This window comes from Acromyrmex echinatior, chromosome 1 (assembly GCF_024713525.1).
Source record: "Acromyrmex echinatior isolate Ae372 chromosome 1, ASM2471352v2, whole genome shotgun sequence".
Lineage (NCBI taxonomy): Eukaryota > Metazoa > Arthropoda > Insecta > Hymenoptera > Formicidae > Acromyrmex > Acromyrmex echinatior.
The window spans coordinates 16,558,699-16,576,731 of NC_141852.1; the positions used below are offsets into that span (position 1 = coordinate 16,558,699).

Here is an 18,033-nt window from a genome sequence, read left to right on the forward strand (position 1 = left end):
CTACCGCATAGCAGTTCAACGAGAACCTCCATTTCGCCCGTATGTTTTCTTAGACAAGGTATATACACGTTTTATGACGTAAGAAATGCACGATCATTTAAGCGGCATTTACAACAGATTTTAAGGCATAAAATTTAAGCTTTTAAACCTTAAACTCTCGCTTAAACCGTAGGAAATTGACCAATCACAGTCGAGTGTGAGAAGAATAATCGATTATGATTGGTGAATTTATTATGGCTTAAGGTTTAAAGCTTAAGTTTATTGCTTTAGTCTTATCGCTTATCGTCGGGAAACACATGCAAAGGTTGAATGAAATCTGTAGCGTCATAAGAAAGTCATGATATCTTCATAAAAATGATTTCTTTCTATAAGTTCAAATAGAGAAGGTAAACCGAATTACTTTGTAACTATGTATTACTTTGCGGAACTAGCAGTAACGATATCGCTCCATAAATCTGGTGATATATGGGGCATCCATAAAACAAATTCTAGTAAAAGTCTTATAGCAGAAATAATTTAGATCTTTGTCATAAAGTCGCTAGGATTTAGTTCCCGATGTAATGTCGATCAAAACGCGACACGACAACGAGATCGCATCGAATGGGAGCAGCGAGGAAAAAATTAGAACAGCTAGGACGAATCGTGCGCGATTGCCTCTTGACTTCCATGATATTTGCTTTGATAATAGATTGAATTTAGCGGTGACGGTCTCGTATCGACAGATTATTACACACGCATATTTCACCGAGGCTGCCCGTGTACCTTATGTAATGAAATGCGGCTAACCGCTTGCATAGACACGGTGGCCGCCCAGTATCGAGCGCGGGGAATTACGATGGCTGTTTACCCAAGTCTTCCAGTTACATCCTGACGTTTAACTCGATTCGTTCGATACGTTACGTAATTTTGTTGGCCTGATCCATTTACCGCAAAGGTACGTTATGACTGTTGCGAGCTGGACACGCTGGCATTTGCCGCTAGCGAGAGCATGATTTTTTGATAGCACGAAGCAACTAAGATAATATTAGTCTGTCGCGATATAATAACGTACGTACGCGATCACATTTGTAAGTACACGCAAGAAAATGTGAAACGTTCCAGTAATCGGATATTTACATAAAACTTTATTTGTTTATATTATTATTGATCTTAAATGCTTTTTTAAATGTAATATTATAATTTAATTATAATTTTTTAATACAATTAAATATAATATTATAATAAAAAAATTATTTAAGAGAGAGAGAGAGAGATTAATAGTAATAAATTCTGTGTGTTTGAAGGCTGGGACGTTTACCTTATCTTATATTATTATGTATAATATGAGTTTAAATAATTCTCTAATGACATTAAGATGATATTAAAATACAAAAAATTTACAACTGGAAAAAAGTATGAAAGAATTTTTTAAAAAATATCGTAAGCTTTCGGAAGAGTTTCTTCAAAGTTTTCAAATTTCTTTTAGATGGATCTTTTAAATCTTTGTCGTTTGGAAGTTAACGTCTTCCGATAATTACTTTTTTCTGTTAATAATATTAAAATGCTAAACTAAGAGTCATTTACTCAGATAATTGGATCCTTTTTTTAATCAAGTTGTGTCAATGACCCGTTATTTCCTTTTAGTTTATATTAAAGCGAGAAAAAAAATTGTAATTCTCTATTGTCCTGAACTTTAGCTAATGAACAAAATTATGAAAGAAAGCTAAAAGTAATAAATTCTTTGTGTTTTCGCTATCTTTAATTTGAAATAAGAAATTTACAAATAAGACATTTACCTCGTTTCCACATAAATTGCATTAATAGGAAAAGTTCTGTGATAGAGAATCGAACGATCAGAGAGTTATATCACTTTGAACTATAGTCTTTGGCATCGTTGTATTCTAAATATTCCGACCATGCATTAAGCAGCGAGCTTAAACTAGCAAAAGCAGAATTATTGTCCGCAGCGAGAGCCGATAGTACAACAGTACTCGCCACATTCTCCACCCTTTGGCCGCCATCGTGGCACATCGACGTCGCTGCCTCTGTGTGCGTTCCTCTACGCCACCCCCTCTCTTACCCGCGAGCTCCACTCCATGGAGGTGACCTACTTTGCGCTAGCCGGCTGGAACCGTTGCTTCCGCACACGCCTCGGGATTCAGGTTATATTGCACCCTCTCCGCGTGCCATCCGCACCCTCCGCTTACGTTTTGCGGGAAGGACTTCGCACGCCGCGTAATCGGATCGGATAACGGATGACGCTATTACGGTCATGAAGCGAGAGAAGGATATGACCGTAGTAAATCGAATTTTTCATTGATTCTTGACTTCTAAGCTCCGAAAGCCATGAGGTTACCGCCTTCTTTGCCTTTGAGTAATGATTCTTAATTTCTCATTATTATGAGTTTTGTGTCTCAATAAATATTGATTAGTATTTAATAGAAATGATCGATTTTTCATGTACGATGCGATTCTTTGGACATTATAGCTAGATTAGCTAAATTATTCCTATGCTACGCCCACGTGGGGACATGCATAACGTAAAAAAGTAACTTCCATTTCGGTATCAGATACCGGATAAGTACATAAGATACTCGGGATAAGTATACAATCATAATGTACCGCAACAGACATTACGGAATATTGTGCCTCACAGTTTGAATTCTTCGTTTCATCCCTCCCGATGTAATACATTCTTGCTTTCGTGTTATTATTTCTCCTCCCTATCCACCTTCTGTGCCCACCGCTTCTTTGCAATGATGACAGTGTCACACGTCCGACATAATAATTACTCGTCGCATTTGGCTTCTAGATAATGAATATTCCAACTATCACAATGAGGACGCGACTACCCTCTCTTCGCGATCTAAATGCAGGATACAAACGTGCGCACGTGTAAACGCATGTAAAATAACGCGGATAAATCGCGAGGGTGGAATATAAACACATTGTATCGCAAAAGAAAAGGGGATTGCACAAAAGATGGCAAGGATGGTCTTGGTAGGTTGGGACCGTTCCTGTCTAGACTAAACGGGACTGCATGAAGTAAAACGCGTTACTCAAAAGCGTCTGCATATATATTCGTTCTATCCTCACGCATTTCTTCCCTTTTTACATTTTTCCCCTTCTAGTTCCTTATCTAAGTCCTCCCGGGTCTTATTTGCCTTTCGTGAAATTAATCATCGTCCAACTTACTTCCGAACGTTATTTTCCTATATCCCCTAAATCGATGATTTATAGATATGTTTATCACATAATTAATCGCATGTTTATCTAGGGTAAGATTCTAATACTCTCTAAGTGTATCCTAATGAACATTTGATGGGCTACCAGCCTGCGGTTTTCATGCGTTTCGTGTGTGGATATCATTTTGGCGCCCTGCTTTATTTGCTAATGTAGATACCATTTCATTTTCGTAATTGGTGGTTATACAGACAATACAATTTTATGTTCTATAACACATGGTGAAAGTTTCGAAACACATAGAGTTTGAGCATAAAGATACGAATTTGCCTTATGCCTTTTTTGAAGAGTCTTCTTCGCATGTGAGATGTGTGCTTGCGAAAGTATCGGATAATATCTGTGTTAAAAGGACAAAAGTGACAAAATTTTTCCCATTTCTCAACGAGCGTAACGTAAGCCGGGAATGTCGTACCGGTCATGCGGACATTACGTCACGCCCGCACCGTCTCGCTCTCGCGGAGACTGCGCAAAATGGAATGGACACGCGATGTCAGCCCCTAGAAAATTTACGTGCGTTTACACCCGTGTTCCTGGACCACTCCTGGATTACATTCAGCACCTCTGCTCCGCTCACCATAATTCAATCCCCGACCAGGTCAGGACGTGCCCATGACAGGCCACGGGTCATTCGCAAACGTGGGGTCAGCAGAGAGGAACGACAGTATTAGCGCGCGCGCTCACATACACAGCCACATAACATATCTATATATATGGAGATCACGAGCGGGGAGGAGGTGTCGTTGCTTTTTACGAGCAGCCAACTTCGGAACTGGGCCAACCGCGACCGCGCGCGCCTCACATCCATGGATGCGCGTGGGATTCTGGGTCGAATGAAACCCTCGTACTGATGCACTGGATGGAGAATTGCATGGCGAGTGCGTACTGCGTGTCTTCGATCGAAGAGGATAGTTGTGGATCCGCTTGCGTTTTTGGATGCCTCGCGAATTCGATACAATGTACATTCGCGATGGTCGGATTTGGTCGGGGGAGGTATATAATATAGGTATCTGCCTCTTGCGCGGATGGGATAACGAATTGCCAGTTGTACTTCCGAAGATACATCTCCGTGATGTACAACCCGTCGTGGTACGGGAACTAGCGTTTCCCGACGTATACATAGTACATACGATGCTGGCGGTGTTTTCCTCACGGGTCTCCTTCCGGATCACCCAATTCCGCAGCAGTCTTCCTACCTCTCCTTGTCTCGACCCGCATACCTACCTACTCTACAATGGTAGGGGAAAATTTGCGCAGTGTCGTCCTAGGAGGGGTAGTTATCGAAAGCAGTGGTAGTCACGGTCAAGACGGTATTGTCGATCGCTAATAAACAGTCGCGCGAATAACTTCACAGAAAACCCCTAACGACTAACGTGGAAATTACAAAGTACTATAACCAAGCAAAACCGAATAGAGCACGGGGAACGGAATTAGTGGGAGAGCGGAACCGTGAGAGGGTTAACGGAGAGAGGGGATGCACGAGAGAACGGGGACGATGAGTAGGAGTGGTACCGGGACGGAGCCTGCACGGAGGTTGCTGTCGACGCCCTGCCGCTGCTTCCTGGTTTCCCTATATTGATTTTCCACCGCGCGCGTGAGTTGGAAAGAGACGGAATGGAGCCGAGAAACGTTTCCCCTCTGTGTGCATGTAGGTATGTGCGTGTGCGTGCGGTGTGTGTGTGTGTGTGTGTGTGTGTGTGTGTGTGTTCGCGCGTGAGCCCAGTGCTTGTGGATGCGTGGATGCGCGCGTGCGCCTGTGTGCGTGCACGCGCGCGCACGGAACGGCCCGGGAGAGGGAAACGGATTGGTACCCAGGTGGGGTCCGGAGGGTCCGCGTACACAAGGAAGGAAGAGACATCAGGACCAGAGAGTTATACGGGCGGCACGAAGGGGACGCGTTTGAGGAGAAGGTGGGGCCACCTTTTGCACCTCCGCCAGCTATGCCGGCATAGAAAGATGGGCACGATTATTCGACATCAGGGGGTCCACCCCTTTCGTTCTTCTCCGTTTCGGATTCGTACAATATATATACCTGAATATATTCGTCTCTTCTTTTTCCCTCTTCCTCATCCCACGCCACGTTTGACCAAATAAGTGTCACGGCCGTTTTCTTCCAGAACGGCAAAGGATGCACTCGCGTTGCCGTAAATTTCAATATTGGTTCAGGATGGACGAGACGTGTGAAGATCACATGCCGAAACAGATTTGTTTATATCGCGTATCAAATAAACTATTATAATACATATATGTATGATTTTTAATTCATTTAGTAACGATGATACTAATATGCGATATTACATATGTTTACATAGATTATTTTAAATGTACTGAAATGTAACAAAAACAGAAATCTTTCAAGTTTGGATTTAATCTTTTTTTCTGAGATCTTTCTATTCTTGTGTCGAAAGTTCGCATATTTATTTTCTAGCTTCGCACATAGCTCGTAGATGTTTCATAGATGTTTTCAGAGGACGGACATGTAGAAATATGAAACATTTATATCTACCAGACGTTCCAAGACGTTCCGTCCACTCGGCGATGCTCCAAGGAGGAGCATTTATTTGCGCGAATAGACATTTCTCTTACACCGTGCCACCGCCCGTTATTTTTCATTACATTGGCCGTTCTTCTCAATTGGTCACCTTCAAAGAATCTCGGTTCTCTTTCGTTATCATGTCTTGCCCATTTCTTGTCCTCATAACTCCTTGTCTGTTTCTTTTACGAGGTACTACATGCACAAGAAGAAATCAGGGCAAAGAAATTGCTGCGCAAGGAAGACGTACTCGTTTGGATTACTTTTGACAAGCATTTTTCAAGCAACATGGAAAAAGTGCTTTACACTAATCTTAAAATGATTCGATCATTCACTATTCAGTAAATAAATCGAAATTATATATTTTTATTCCTAATATTACAATATCATAGTACAATATCATTGTACTATTATCTAATATAACAATTTGCATTACATTTTAAATAATATATGAATACTCAATATATAGTTTATATTAAATACTCAAAATATAATTTATATTAAATATAATCTTTCTGTTTGGTAGAAAATCGCTATCAGCGCGAACGATTAAATGATGATTCATAATTCACTTGAATTTGTATAATAATGCGTATATCAAGATATACAGACGATACTAAATATAATATATTAATCTGATCGCAAAGATTATTAAAATTAGGGGCTCTTTTTATATCAAACTTTTTTTTATCGAACCTTCCACGCGAGGAAGTCGACAATTTCGTGGCGTGACGTTCGAAAAAAAGGCCGTGTCGGGCTCTATCAAACTTTCGCCGGGAACACGACTACTCGCGATAGCCGAAATAAAAGAAGGAAAACGGATGTGCATTAAGGATGTGGCGACGGCGGGGAATGGAGACTTTTGAATACATACCCGCTTTAACTACACTCCCTGATTCGTTACAAGTGGCCTATTACAGATCTTTCTCTAGCTTTTATCCCTGCACTTTCTTTCCTGCTGCTCGTGGAGGTGGCATGCTTCTTTCTGGCAAATACTTCCTTCCATCACCGGGAATGTTACTTCTCTTATCGTTTTTCAAGTTCTTTGCTTCACTTGTCCTCCTTCCCGGGAGTGCTGCTAGTTTACGCGGTATTCCATCCAGTACATTCGCTCACCGCTAGAAAGCTTTTTCTAACCAGAAGTAAGCATCTTATCTCTTGAAATGATTCGCGACGGAAATTGAAAAATCCAAAATTCATGGAGTTTTATGCACGACTTTTTATATATTATAGAGAATTTTATATATTATAGAGAATATCCTCGAGCTAAAACAATCGTCGTAATGGAGACTCACAAGCATCATTCACATGAAATTAAGTGAAGTAGGTAAACATTTCATCACCAACGCATTTCGAAATAAAATTCACGGATTTGAGGAGAACTAGATTTTAGATTTAGATATCGTATATTTAGATACATAATTGTAAAATATTTTATAAACTATTAAAATATTTTAATAACTTGTAACATCATATTTTTTATCTGCCTGATAATTATTGCCTTTGAATATCGAAAAATTAATAAAAGTACAGGACTTTCAGTATCAAATAATAAATAAGTAGAGAATTCAAAAGGCTCATTTGCCCTTTGAACTTTCTACTTGTTGAATATCGATATTTAAAAAATAGCGTGTTCTCATAAAATAATGTAAACATAATGTAATAATAATGAAGTTATAGAAGTAGATTTACTATCCATTCTCTTTTCTCCGAACACTATCTTCTTTTTTAGGGCATCCGGGAGGAGTTTTCGAAAGCATCCGGAATAATTATAAGCATCCGGGATTTGAGAAAATCTTTTAAATATTTCGCGCTACTCTGTATTAATCCAGATTTTGCAATAAACGTAATGAGCCTTCCATAAGAAATTGATCAATCACAGTCAAATGTAAGAAGAATAATTGATTGAGAAATTTCTTACGTTACTACTGCTAATGAACAATTAGATATGAAATAATTATTTATTGATTAATTTTGATGAATCGTTTTGATTAATTTTACTAACCAACATGCATTTTTGTATGCGTCTGGGAGTGCAAGCGAAATGTCCGGTGGTTTTTTTTATTTGTAAGTTCTAGTTTTGAAATTTTCGATATGGTAATTCTATATAGGAGCCATTACGAATATAAGATTTATAATATCTCGATATTTTCTAGGATCGTATGACGGCTAATGGAAACTCACCGTTAGACAACATGAGGACTTTGGAACACTATCTGAGCGACATTATGCGAGCCGGCGCAGCGGACACCCCAGAACATCTGAAAGGTATGTTTCATACTTTTATAAGCTGTGTGCAATTGAGACGATGTACAACGAGCGTGCAATATCTACGAAAGTAGCGGTCCGCGTGTTAATATCAGTTAAGTCAGAAACATGGAAATTTCTCCTTAAAGTCTTGCGTCGTAATTGCAGAGAGCTCTGTTCTCTTTCGCGTTTACAACGGCTGAGAATGCGTTAACAATTCCATGAAATATCTTACGAGAGCGTTATACTCTCACAAAGCTCCTATCCGCTTTATCCTCGAATCTGCAACTCGAATTTGATATATCAGGTACGGTACGACATGAATAAACTTTTTAATTTTAACTACTTAGAAAAAAAAACGAAGAAAAATACCAGTAATAATTTTAAGAGGCGAATGTATTATAGATTTATTAATTATACAATAATATTAATTTGTAAATAATGCACGTTAATTATAAATATGCGTAAATATGATCTGCACAGAAAAAGTAGGACAATATAAGAAAAACATGTTGTCTGTGTTACTGAACTTTACGCATTCTGAAATAGAATAGAATTAGACCTCAATTGTAGATCCCCTTCAAATAATTCGACAGAAGATATAAAGCGTAAACTTGGCTGATTGCCACAGATTTTATATATTATTGCGCGATAACGTGAGAATAATGAAAAGGAATACGAATTTCAATGATTTTATGGACAAATTAGGAAAGACTAGTATCTTATGACGTATCGCACCGGTTGGTTTCCCGCTATCGACTTGTAGATTCTAATTATACGAAACATAACGATAAAATATAGCGTCCACTATGACTTCTTTATGTTGACGTAGCACGACGTTCGTGATCGTACTCCGCTATATATATTCCGCGAATCGATCTTCAGTCGTAACGTTGCATTTAATGCACCGTTTGATTACGTCGCTTCGAGTCTATGTCTATTACATCAAGAGTGCACTCGAGGTCGATCGCCCCAATATGAACCCGCGTAAACGTGAGATATAACGATGCCATTGAAATTGAAGAGCAATTAACGCGCGAAGCCGAGTATGGAAACTACATGAAAATATTTCCTAGTGCCATTCAGCATTCTGCAAAATTTTAATCCTATTATAAATTTATTTGCAATATTCGCGGTAACACAGTCGACCAGAATATTAACAAGATGGACGATGATTATATACAAATGTGAGGAAATATGTATTCATTTTAATCGATCTATTATACGAACGTTGTTCGTGAATTGCTGTTATGCCATGATACAGCAGCGATCTTTACATGAATGAGTCTCTTAGGATATAGGATCGGGGACCAATCGAACAACTAACCAACCAATCCAACCCCGAATGATCACTCGACGCACCGTCGGAGTACTCTGCACCCTCCACTCGACGCGTTCTACTCACTTTACGTCGGCACGTAGAGAGACGACGCCATGCAACTATGCGGTGCGCACATGCGGACGGATGGATGAACGGACGCACATCGCATTGAGAAGAGCGAGAGAGTGAAAGCTGTGAAGGCAGGACGACATGCGTCTCGCCTGCATCGCCTTCCTCTTCTACCCCTTTCGCTCCTCATTTTCTTTTTTGTGCCCTTGTCTACCGGAAGAGAAAGAGAGGAAGAAAGGAACAAGCGGAAGAGACAGAGAGAGAGAGAAAGCCAACAAACCCCTCAGACGAGCGTTCTCGCGCTCTGTAGTCAAGGGCAAGGGTGCTATCGCCGAGAATCTACCGTGTCGGGTAGTTTCCGTACGACGAAGCCGTACAACAATCAGAAGAGGAAGAGAGAGAGAAAGAGGATAAACGGGATCGGGGGTTGGACACCTCGGCGCGAAAAATCTCGGATTTTTTTTCTAGCTAACTTCAAACGAACCCATCTACTTGATCCCGAAAGGGTTCGTCGTATAGCCGCGAAAGTCTCCTTCGCTTCAAAGAAGCGGGCGGTGAAAATAGAAGAGCGCTGAGTTTAGCGGAATGTCTATAGTCCGGCATCGTTGAGATTTATCGATCGAATCACATTCTAAAGAAGACAATGCGAGTGCTGAGAAAGTAGCTACCATTGACGGGTCACGAAGAAGGTAATCTGAATTAGGTGGATGTGTGATAATTGAGTATCCATGTTTCTCTTACGGATGTATGCGGGTGCATTACTAAAGTTGCTGAGAGTATTCAATGGGAAACTAAAACGATATGATAGAGTATATTAATATACTCCTTTATATAATCGGAATTATTTCTTTTCACATATAATGAAAATACTTTTATAAATGATATAAAAGAAAGGTTTCTTGCTTGAAAAATTACGAGAGTAGTTTATATTCGTTTCTCTCAATTATTCTTTTCTATTGTAACGATAATAACTCTGCTCATTATATTTCGTCTTTTGAAGATAAAGTTATTTTTAAATTATATATCATGCTATATCGATTGAGAAAGAAAGAAGGACATAAGATTCAGTACGTTCAGAAAATCAACACCTTCATTGCTTTGTATAATTATCTTGAAAATTGCTGAGACGACGTTAGCGATCTTCGTGGCGAGGTTCTTTTGTTTTAATCCATCTCGTATCTCTACCGCAATTAAAATCTGATCCGTTGAAAAACAAAGTTAAATAACGATGTAGTATGTAAGTGATACCACGTCGATGGCAGCAAAGAGTGTCAACCTTTCACAAAAGAGAAGGATGTGCAGAAGAAGATGAACGGCAACACTTAAGGGAGCAGGTGACAGAAAAAGTGATTGATGAGGATAAGACCTTCTTATGCAAAAACAATTTTATAAACAGATTTTATATTTTCTATAAATATAAATTTCTTTTTTGAAAATTCTTTTAAAAAGGAAAATTCTAAAAGACCGATTAGAAAACATTATTATTGTATATTATTTTGTTTCCGCCGTTTATTTAAAATCGATAAATGCTTAAAAATATCGTATAGAAAACACGATATATCACTAAAAAAAAATATTCTACCGTTTAACGGTTCTGTGTTAATGTCAGAGGATTTTCCATTTATGTACAACCTCAAGAAGATACTCCGCAAAGTAGAGAAATTTTATATAATCATAAGGTGCTGGATTTAAGATTGTAAGCCTCAATACTAAAAGAATGTCTTGCATGTATTGACATACGCGCGTAGCTACGGTAACACGTAAATGATAAACTTTTTTTAACAAAAAAGCGTACTGCTAGTATCCTTTATTTGAAAGGCTATTCGAGTTATTATAATAGAATTTTTCATAGAGGAATTTATTTTTGATCAGAGCTCATGTGTCCTCATTTTTATAAACGATTATATGTTATAAATATACGCCTGATTCATGTAAGATTTTTTGCTTAGAAGAAATGCTAAGAGGAATTTCCCGCTTATTGGCAGAATATCTTTTTTGAGTGTTCTCTTATAATAATAATATAATAACTCAGATTTATTACAACGTCCGAATATTATTCGACTTTAAATGAAAATATTCCAAGAATATATAAGCTCTTTAGACATCAAGAAGAATTTAGAAATTAATTTTCCTCATGGCAACTTACATGGAAATACGAGTAATCGGATTCAAGTATCGTCCATCATGAATTATAAAGTTTCAAATTCTCAAAGTTTATCGGCACGTCCAGTTTCCAGTATACGGTACGTCTATTAGGAGGAAAACTTTATTGAACTTTTGCGGTAGAGCCAGGTGTGGTGAATCGCTCGTTTTCTTGCGAAGATGATCACGCGAACGAGCTGACCTAGGTTTACACCTGGATTTTCTAAAAACTTGACCTACTACTATGGTGCTAAAATGGCACGACGACATTTTTCGAGATGGGATCGCGGCGACAAGTACGCCCACTCAGCATTGCTTCACACACAATGGCTCTAAGAAGAGAGCTTTTTGCTAAAAGAAAAAGCTATTCTGGCTGCGAAGTTAGCTTAGTTCGCACCCTTTTCACCTCGAATTTTTGAAAGTGTGAAAATGACACTTTAAATTTCTAATCTATCTTAGATAACGTTCTTTTTCTCGACTACGGCTATCCAGGAAAATAAATATTCAAACTAAAACGAAAGATTTGAATAATTTTTAGCAAAGTTTTTTTTTATTTTTCAAAATAGTCCCTTTCAACTCAATATACTTATTCCAACCATATTTTAACTTTTTTATACCGTTCATGTAATGCGATTTCTTTAAGTCTTCAAAGTAAGCGTTAGTTTATCGATTACTTCAATATCTGAGGCTGATCTTTTTCCTGCCAGCCATTTCTTTATGTTTGGAAAGAGAAAAAAGTCACTCGAGACTAAATCTGAATACAGTGTGTATGAAACCAATTTGAAGCGCTATTGAAGAAGTGTGAGTAGGTGCATTGTCATGATGGAATCAAAAGTTGGTTGCTTTATACGACCGAAACAAAACTAATGAACGCATTTGTCAAACTTTAACAGTAGCTCTGTGCAAGATCAAACTTGTCTCAAATTATAGCAGTTTGATATGTGTGGCGTCATTTCTGTGTTAGGCCGAGAATTTTTCGAACTATCCTCGTATTTATCTATAAAATAGAGCTTATCTCAAAATAGATGTAAGCTAAAAAAACATACAGAAAAACGTATGCACTTGAATTAAATTCGTCATATAGATAAATTATAGATAAATATTTAACTTCGGGAAACAATATTTCTTTCAACTTTGTTGTGTACTGCTTGTTTGTTTTATTCTTTTCACATCTTTTTTTATTTCTTAAAATATCATGAGCGCTACTAATATAACATAGTTAACAATAATGTATAAAGTGTTGGACAATTTATCTTACCCCTTTAATAAATGTAGTTTCATTCATGGATATGCGAGTGGATCACCCACGGCTACCTCTGAATAAATGGCTGTGTTTAATATACGTTTCACGCGTCCTTGAATAATGTTGGCTTTGTAATTTCATTTTCTGACCTATATGTAACTGTCATGTAATCAGCTAGTAGCACGATGGAATCGTGGAGGGTGGTTTTAACGGCCGCGTTCTCCACCTAGGGTTTCATTGGATTATGTGTTTTATTCCCCTTCTCTCTCTCTCTCTCTCTCTCTCTCTCTCTCTCTCTCTCTCTCTCTCTCTCTCTCTTCCTCCTTTTTTCTCTTTCTTGTTTTATTCTTCCGACATCCCTCACCTTTTCTCGAGTCGTACATAAGCGTGTACATATAATTGAAAAAGTGAATGGATAACGAGAGTGCAAGTGCACACATCAAAGTTTGCCGCACCATCATGACCTTGAAAGAAAACAATTAATGCATATTCCACGCTTTCAAATTAAACGCGAAGTCTTCTTGACTAGTAAAAAAAGTTAATTTTGTAAGGATGTTTTGTGAAGAAACTATATTATACATATAGAGAGGAACGTGAAATACGGTATTTGATCAGAAATCTAGATCCCACGTTACGGCGCTGGCTAATCCTATTTTCTTATTTACATTGAACATATTCCGCGACACACTGTATAAATAAAACGTTATAGGATCAAGCTTCTATATTTAACACCAAACGTGCGAGCGCGTGATAATAATATTTAATGAATCAGCAGTAAGTCTATAAATATGTTAGCGTTCAAATTTCGCTACGCTGGCATAAAAATTTGATCTCAATATAAAATCAAGATCGTCGAAGAGAAATCACATTCCCTGTATATTTAAATGCGCCATATAGAAAAGAATCTATACGATCCGTTTTTCCTTACGATTCTGCATAAATGATGTAGCATGATCGTTTCTCAGAAATAGTCTGATACATGTAGAAAATTAGATCCGAGGGGTATCAAATGTACTGCCGTTCTACGAGCACGTGCTCCAAAGCGTCTTTATCGATTTTACAAAGTTCGACTGGGTTCTAAGAACATGTAGATCGTAGAAGGTAGAAACGCGAAGAGTCAATGAACCCCCGTTTCTACGATCCACCGTAAACTCGGTGCGCGATTTTATTGATTTTTCACAATCCGACGTGCTGCTTTTCCAGTTAGCGGAAGTGACTACGCGCCCTTCTGCGCTGTCCGTCTCTTTTCTTTGAATTTAGGGTGAAAAGTCTGCCAGAGGAAGAATTGCGCGAAGTCAATGAACTTTTCTTAACGAAACACTTCTGCAAATGGGGAGCATCATTATAAACTTTGAATTTAGATTTTAACGAGCTTACATATTTTTTTCTTATAAATGTTATTATCATTGACGTTTGCATTCTTATTCTGGCTGTCTATCTTATGTTAGTAGATAATTTTTTAAACATTTCGAAAACAATTTTCTTGTGGTTATTTATTTTCAATTATTTATCCATCAAAACTGTATTAATTTCAGACTCGATATTTTTTTCCGAAAATAATGGCGAGAATTCACTTATCTTTTTCGAGGTGACGAATCCCCTTCCATGGGGTGGAAAAAGAGAATCATACCGGATTGAGGTCGCGGAGCCGTTTCATCAACAAATCCACGATGTGCCTGTCACGAGGTGGCGCCATCCAGATACGATATTAGTAGAGATTATATGAGGAGTTGAGGATGCGGGTAGTTATCGATCGTAGTCGATATGAGAAAACTTGTCGGAAGGACGCGAGACTAAGCCGTGCCATGGCCGGTTTAATAGGGCCGATCGGTAACTGGCCTCTGGGAGAGGTAAGAAGGGTTTCCTTCAGCTCTCATTATTTTCCTCCGCATCGGGATATTTCTCGAAAGAAGGAAAATATGGATCCGCTTGTAGAACGTTGTACGAACCCTCCTTTTGCGGATCCTGTTACCCTCCTCACATTGAGAGCGCTGGGAACAACGCTTGTCTTTTCCTTGAAGGAAGATTATGTAACTTTCCGAATTTATGATTGATATCGTTCTAGGCTTTCCTCGTATACATTTTTTTAACATTTATGATACAGTTTCAAAGGTCGCGCGATTCTAAATTTAGTCCACTTATGAAAGAGACCTTGTCTTTCCACATCGTAACATTTTAAGATCGAAATGAAACGTCCAATGTTCGAATTTTTATTTATTTTTTGACAGATTTTTCTCTTCCACAACTTCTTGATTTTTATATAATTTATTATTGACTTAATTCTTTAATAACTTTTTAATAATTTAGCAACACTTAATGATACCAAATTAATTCTTTCGTGCCGCAAGAACAAAGATGCCGTTATCTCTTCCGCGACACAGAAAAATTGCCTTGCTCAAGAATTACATTCCGACGATGCGATATCATCTCCCATAAGCCTGTGCGAGATAAAGCGAAGAGCTATTCGCTATCTTGACACGCGTTTTCGAAATTCTGGCACAACGTCGAGAACTTCGAAAATTACAGCTGGAAGCTCGAGAAATAAAAGAAAATTAAATTAGAATTGACTAAGAAAATAGGTATAAATGTTTTAGATTTCTAGAAAGTCGATCTAAGATGCTTAATCAATTTACAACTTATAGTTACAGCTTGACCGACTATTCAAAACTTGGTCATGTTAGTCTACTCAGATCTTATCGCTTCATTCTCTTCGCATATCATGCGTCGTCGCGTTATCAGACCTTATTTTCTTAAACCTACTATCAGATTATGCTGCGAGTCCCCAAAAAATTATTAGTACCAAACAAGCTGGTCCACATTACGACATTACATTCAGCCTTCAGATTAATTGTTCCTTGCTGATATCACGATGTCGCGACTGAAGGCTGAATGTCGTTACGTGAATCAGTATGTCTACTGATACTATTTAATTTTTTAGGGACTCGCAACGAGACACATCAAATGTAACGTTACGGAGGAAAATAATTTTGCTATGAACGCAAATAGATTGCAAAATTTAATTATCAGATTTGTTTGTTGTTTATAGCAAACAAATTTGCATATTTGCAAATATTTTACATTTGTTGCAAATAATTCTTGTAGCGAGTACGAAAAAGAATAAATATTTGTTACACTTGCAAATAATTTACGATCCCTATATTTGCAAATGGACTTTACTGAAATTATGGCAAGGATTAGTGTTTATAGCAAATTTTTTCTCTTCGTGATGTAATCTCAATAATGACCGTAAATTTTATCTTTTGTAGCATTACCTAATACTTTGCAATATTTATTAATGACTCTTTATTTTTATTTATTTTTTTTATTTAGACGTATAATTTGTATAAATTATTTATTTATTTCTCATAATAATATTTGCTTCTAATCTTATTTTCCAGACATTTATATTCTTTTTATTTAATCGAAATAAGAACGTAGGTATGAGAGAGAGAGATGTAATATGTACTCGTAGGAGTTAACGGACATGTACCATATCGGCATGTGACGTGGAATCTCGCTTATTATGACACAGCAACCAGTGTTCGCGTCATCACAATCAGACAATGCCAATCCCAAACTGGAGAGAAACAAAATAATGGAAACTTTATTATTGAAATAAATTTAGTTTTTAAATTCTGAAGGGAATTTAGCGACGCTTTAAATTAGTATTACCCGTCCTTTTTCTCATTTTCGAAACGTAATATTTCCTTATGAAATACGCAACGGCTTCAAGCGGTTTCGATAACTCGTTTCGATCATTTGTCATCTTCTCCGGTATTATTCTTACATCTTAGGAAGTCTTTTATTAAAACGGCATGTTTTTGCATTTCGAATCTGGAATTTGCGAGCGCGATGCGGCATCACGATGTTGTATGAGATATACACAGAAAAAAAAGATTTGTTAAAACAACAAAAATACTAAAACCTGCACTGATTCAGCAAATCTACAGCTGCAATATACGGAGACAGTCAGTTTTTTTTGCTAAGGCAGCAAAGCTTGTATAAAATTGAATAAAATTATTAATTATAGATAATTATATTTGTTATAATATATTGGGTCATCTAAAAACCGCGGATATTTTTTAGATGACCCAATAGTAAATTTGTTAATACAAAAAGGCAACTTTATATAAAAATCAATTTAACATAGATCACAAACAAAACATGTTAGCTAAGATAACGCATATTTTGCTGCTGTAATAAAAATAGCTTATTACATTAGTAATTTTCTTTGTAGCAAAGAATAACCTGCTAGCATATTAATAATTGCTTACACTGCTTACAGACATAATTTCTTTGTTGGAGAAATCAAATCTTCTTAATTATAAATATTGAATTCGCGCAGCAAGCGAACCACCTATAGCTGAACCACCCAATCTATTTTTTTCCGTGTAGGATTCGCAATCGCGATCTCATCTTTCTAGTGAAATATCTAGAAGATATCAGAGCCGCTCCAAGAGGAAGATTAGCAGTCGCGCGACGGCGCGCGGTCAGGTTGCCTCTTGCCAGGAGCTCTTGCTATTCGCGTGTTCCCGACTATCGACCGAGTGCAGGTAGCTTCCAGGTGATCGACGAGCTAGAAAGGAGGAATGCTGCCATCTCTGAGAAACTACCGAAAGGAGATACGCTCGTTCGACGCCTTTAATTAAATGTACTTTTGCAGAGTGAGGAGAGATTATAATAAACGTGTCCTCGTGACTGTTCATTATTTTCTCCGCGATATTTTCTCCCAACTCGAAAAACACCCGATCGTATTCCTCTCTATCGTATGAAAACGGAACGAAATGGGTTGCGGAAAAAATAGAGAGTTTAACAAATGTTTAATAATATATAAAACATTCCAACATTCTTTAAAAAAAAAAATCCATGGCAAAATGATTTTTTTACGCAGAATATTAAATAATGGAAAGAATGTAATGAGAATGCCTGCGTTTTTATTTCATGCCTTTTTCGCGAATTCATGCATACGCGATTTCTCTCACGCAAAATAGAACATGAGCTTATTTAGAGCTGGATGAAGCTGGCAGTGCGCCTATTGACCGAATGCCACCGTCAGCCGCATTGCAGTGACCTGCGACAATATGCTCTAAAAATCGCGTCAAGAAAAAAGAAGCTCGTGATTGACGATTTTACAGACGTCGCGGTTAAATATTTATAAATGTTAGCAGATATATTTTTGGAACGCGTTATATTATTACGAAAAATCAAATACTTATTACTACTGACATTTTCTCTGACTAACGATAGCTACATTGTGTC

The 18,033-nt window shown here is 37.7% G+C and overlaps 1 protein-coding gene and 1 long non-coding RNA gene across 2 annotated transcripts in view; one reads left to right on the forward strand and one right to left on the reverse strand.

Moving 5' to 3' along the window:
• Positions 1–18,033, forward strand: part of orb2 (cytoplasmic polyadenylation element-binding protein orb2) — a 173,617-nt gene that overhangs the window by 9,923 nt on the left and 145,661 nt on the right. Inside the window, exon 2 of the mRNA XM_011070392.2 lies at positions 7,909–8,020. Coding sequence (XP_011068694.2) covers positions 7,909–8,020 — 112 coding nt within the window. The remainder of the gene's footprint in view (positions 1–7,908; positions 8,021–18,033) is intronic.
• LOC147911012 (uncharacterized) lies at positions 1,717–7,902 on the reverse strand. The gene is made up of 2 exons (XR_015545651.1): positions 3,797–7,902; positions 1,717–3,719 (listed from the first exon to the last, which is right to left on the reverse strand). It is a non-coding gene; the product is annotated as an uncharacterized LOC147911012 (long non-coding RNA).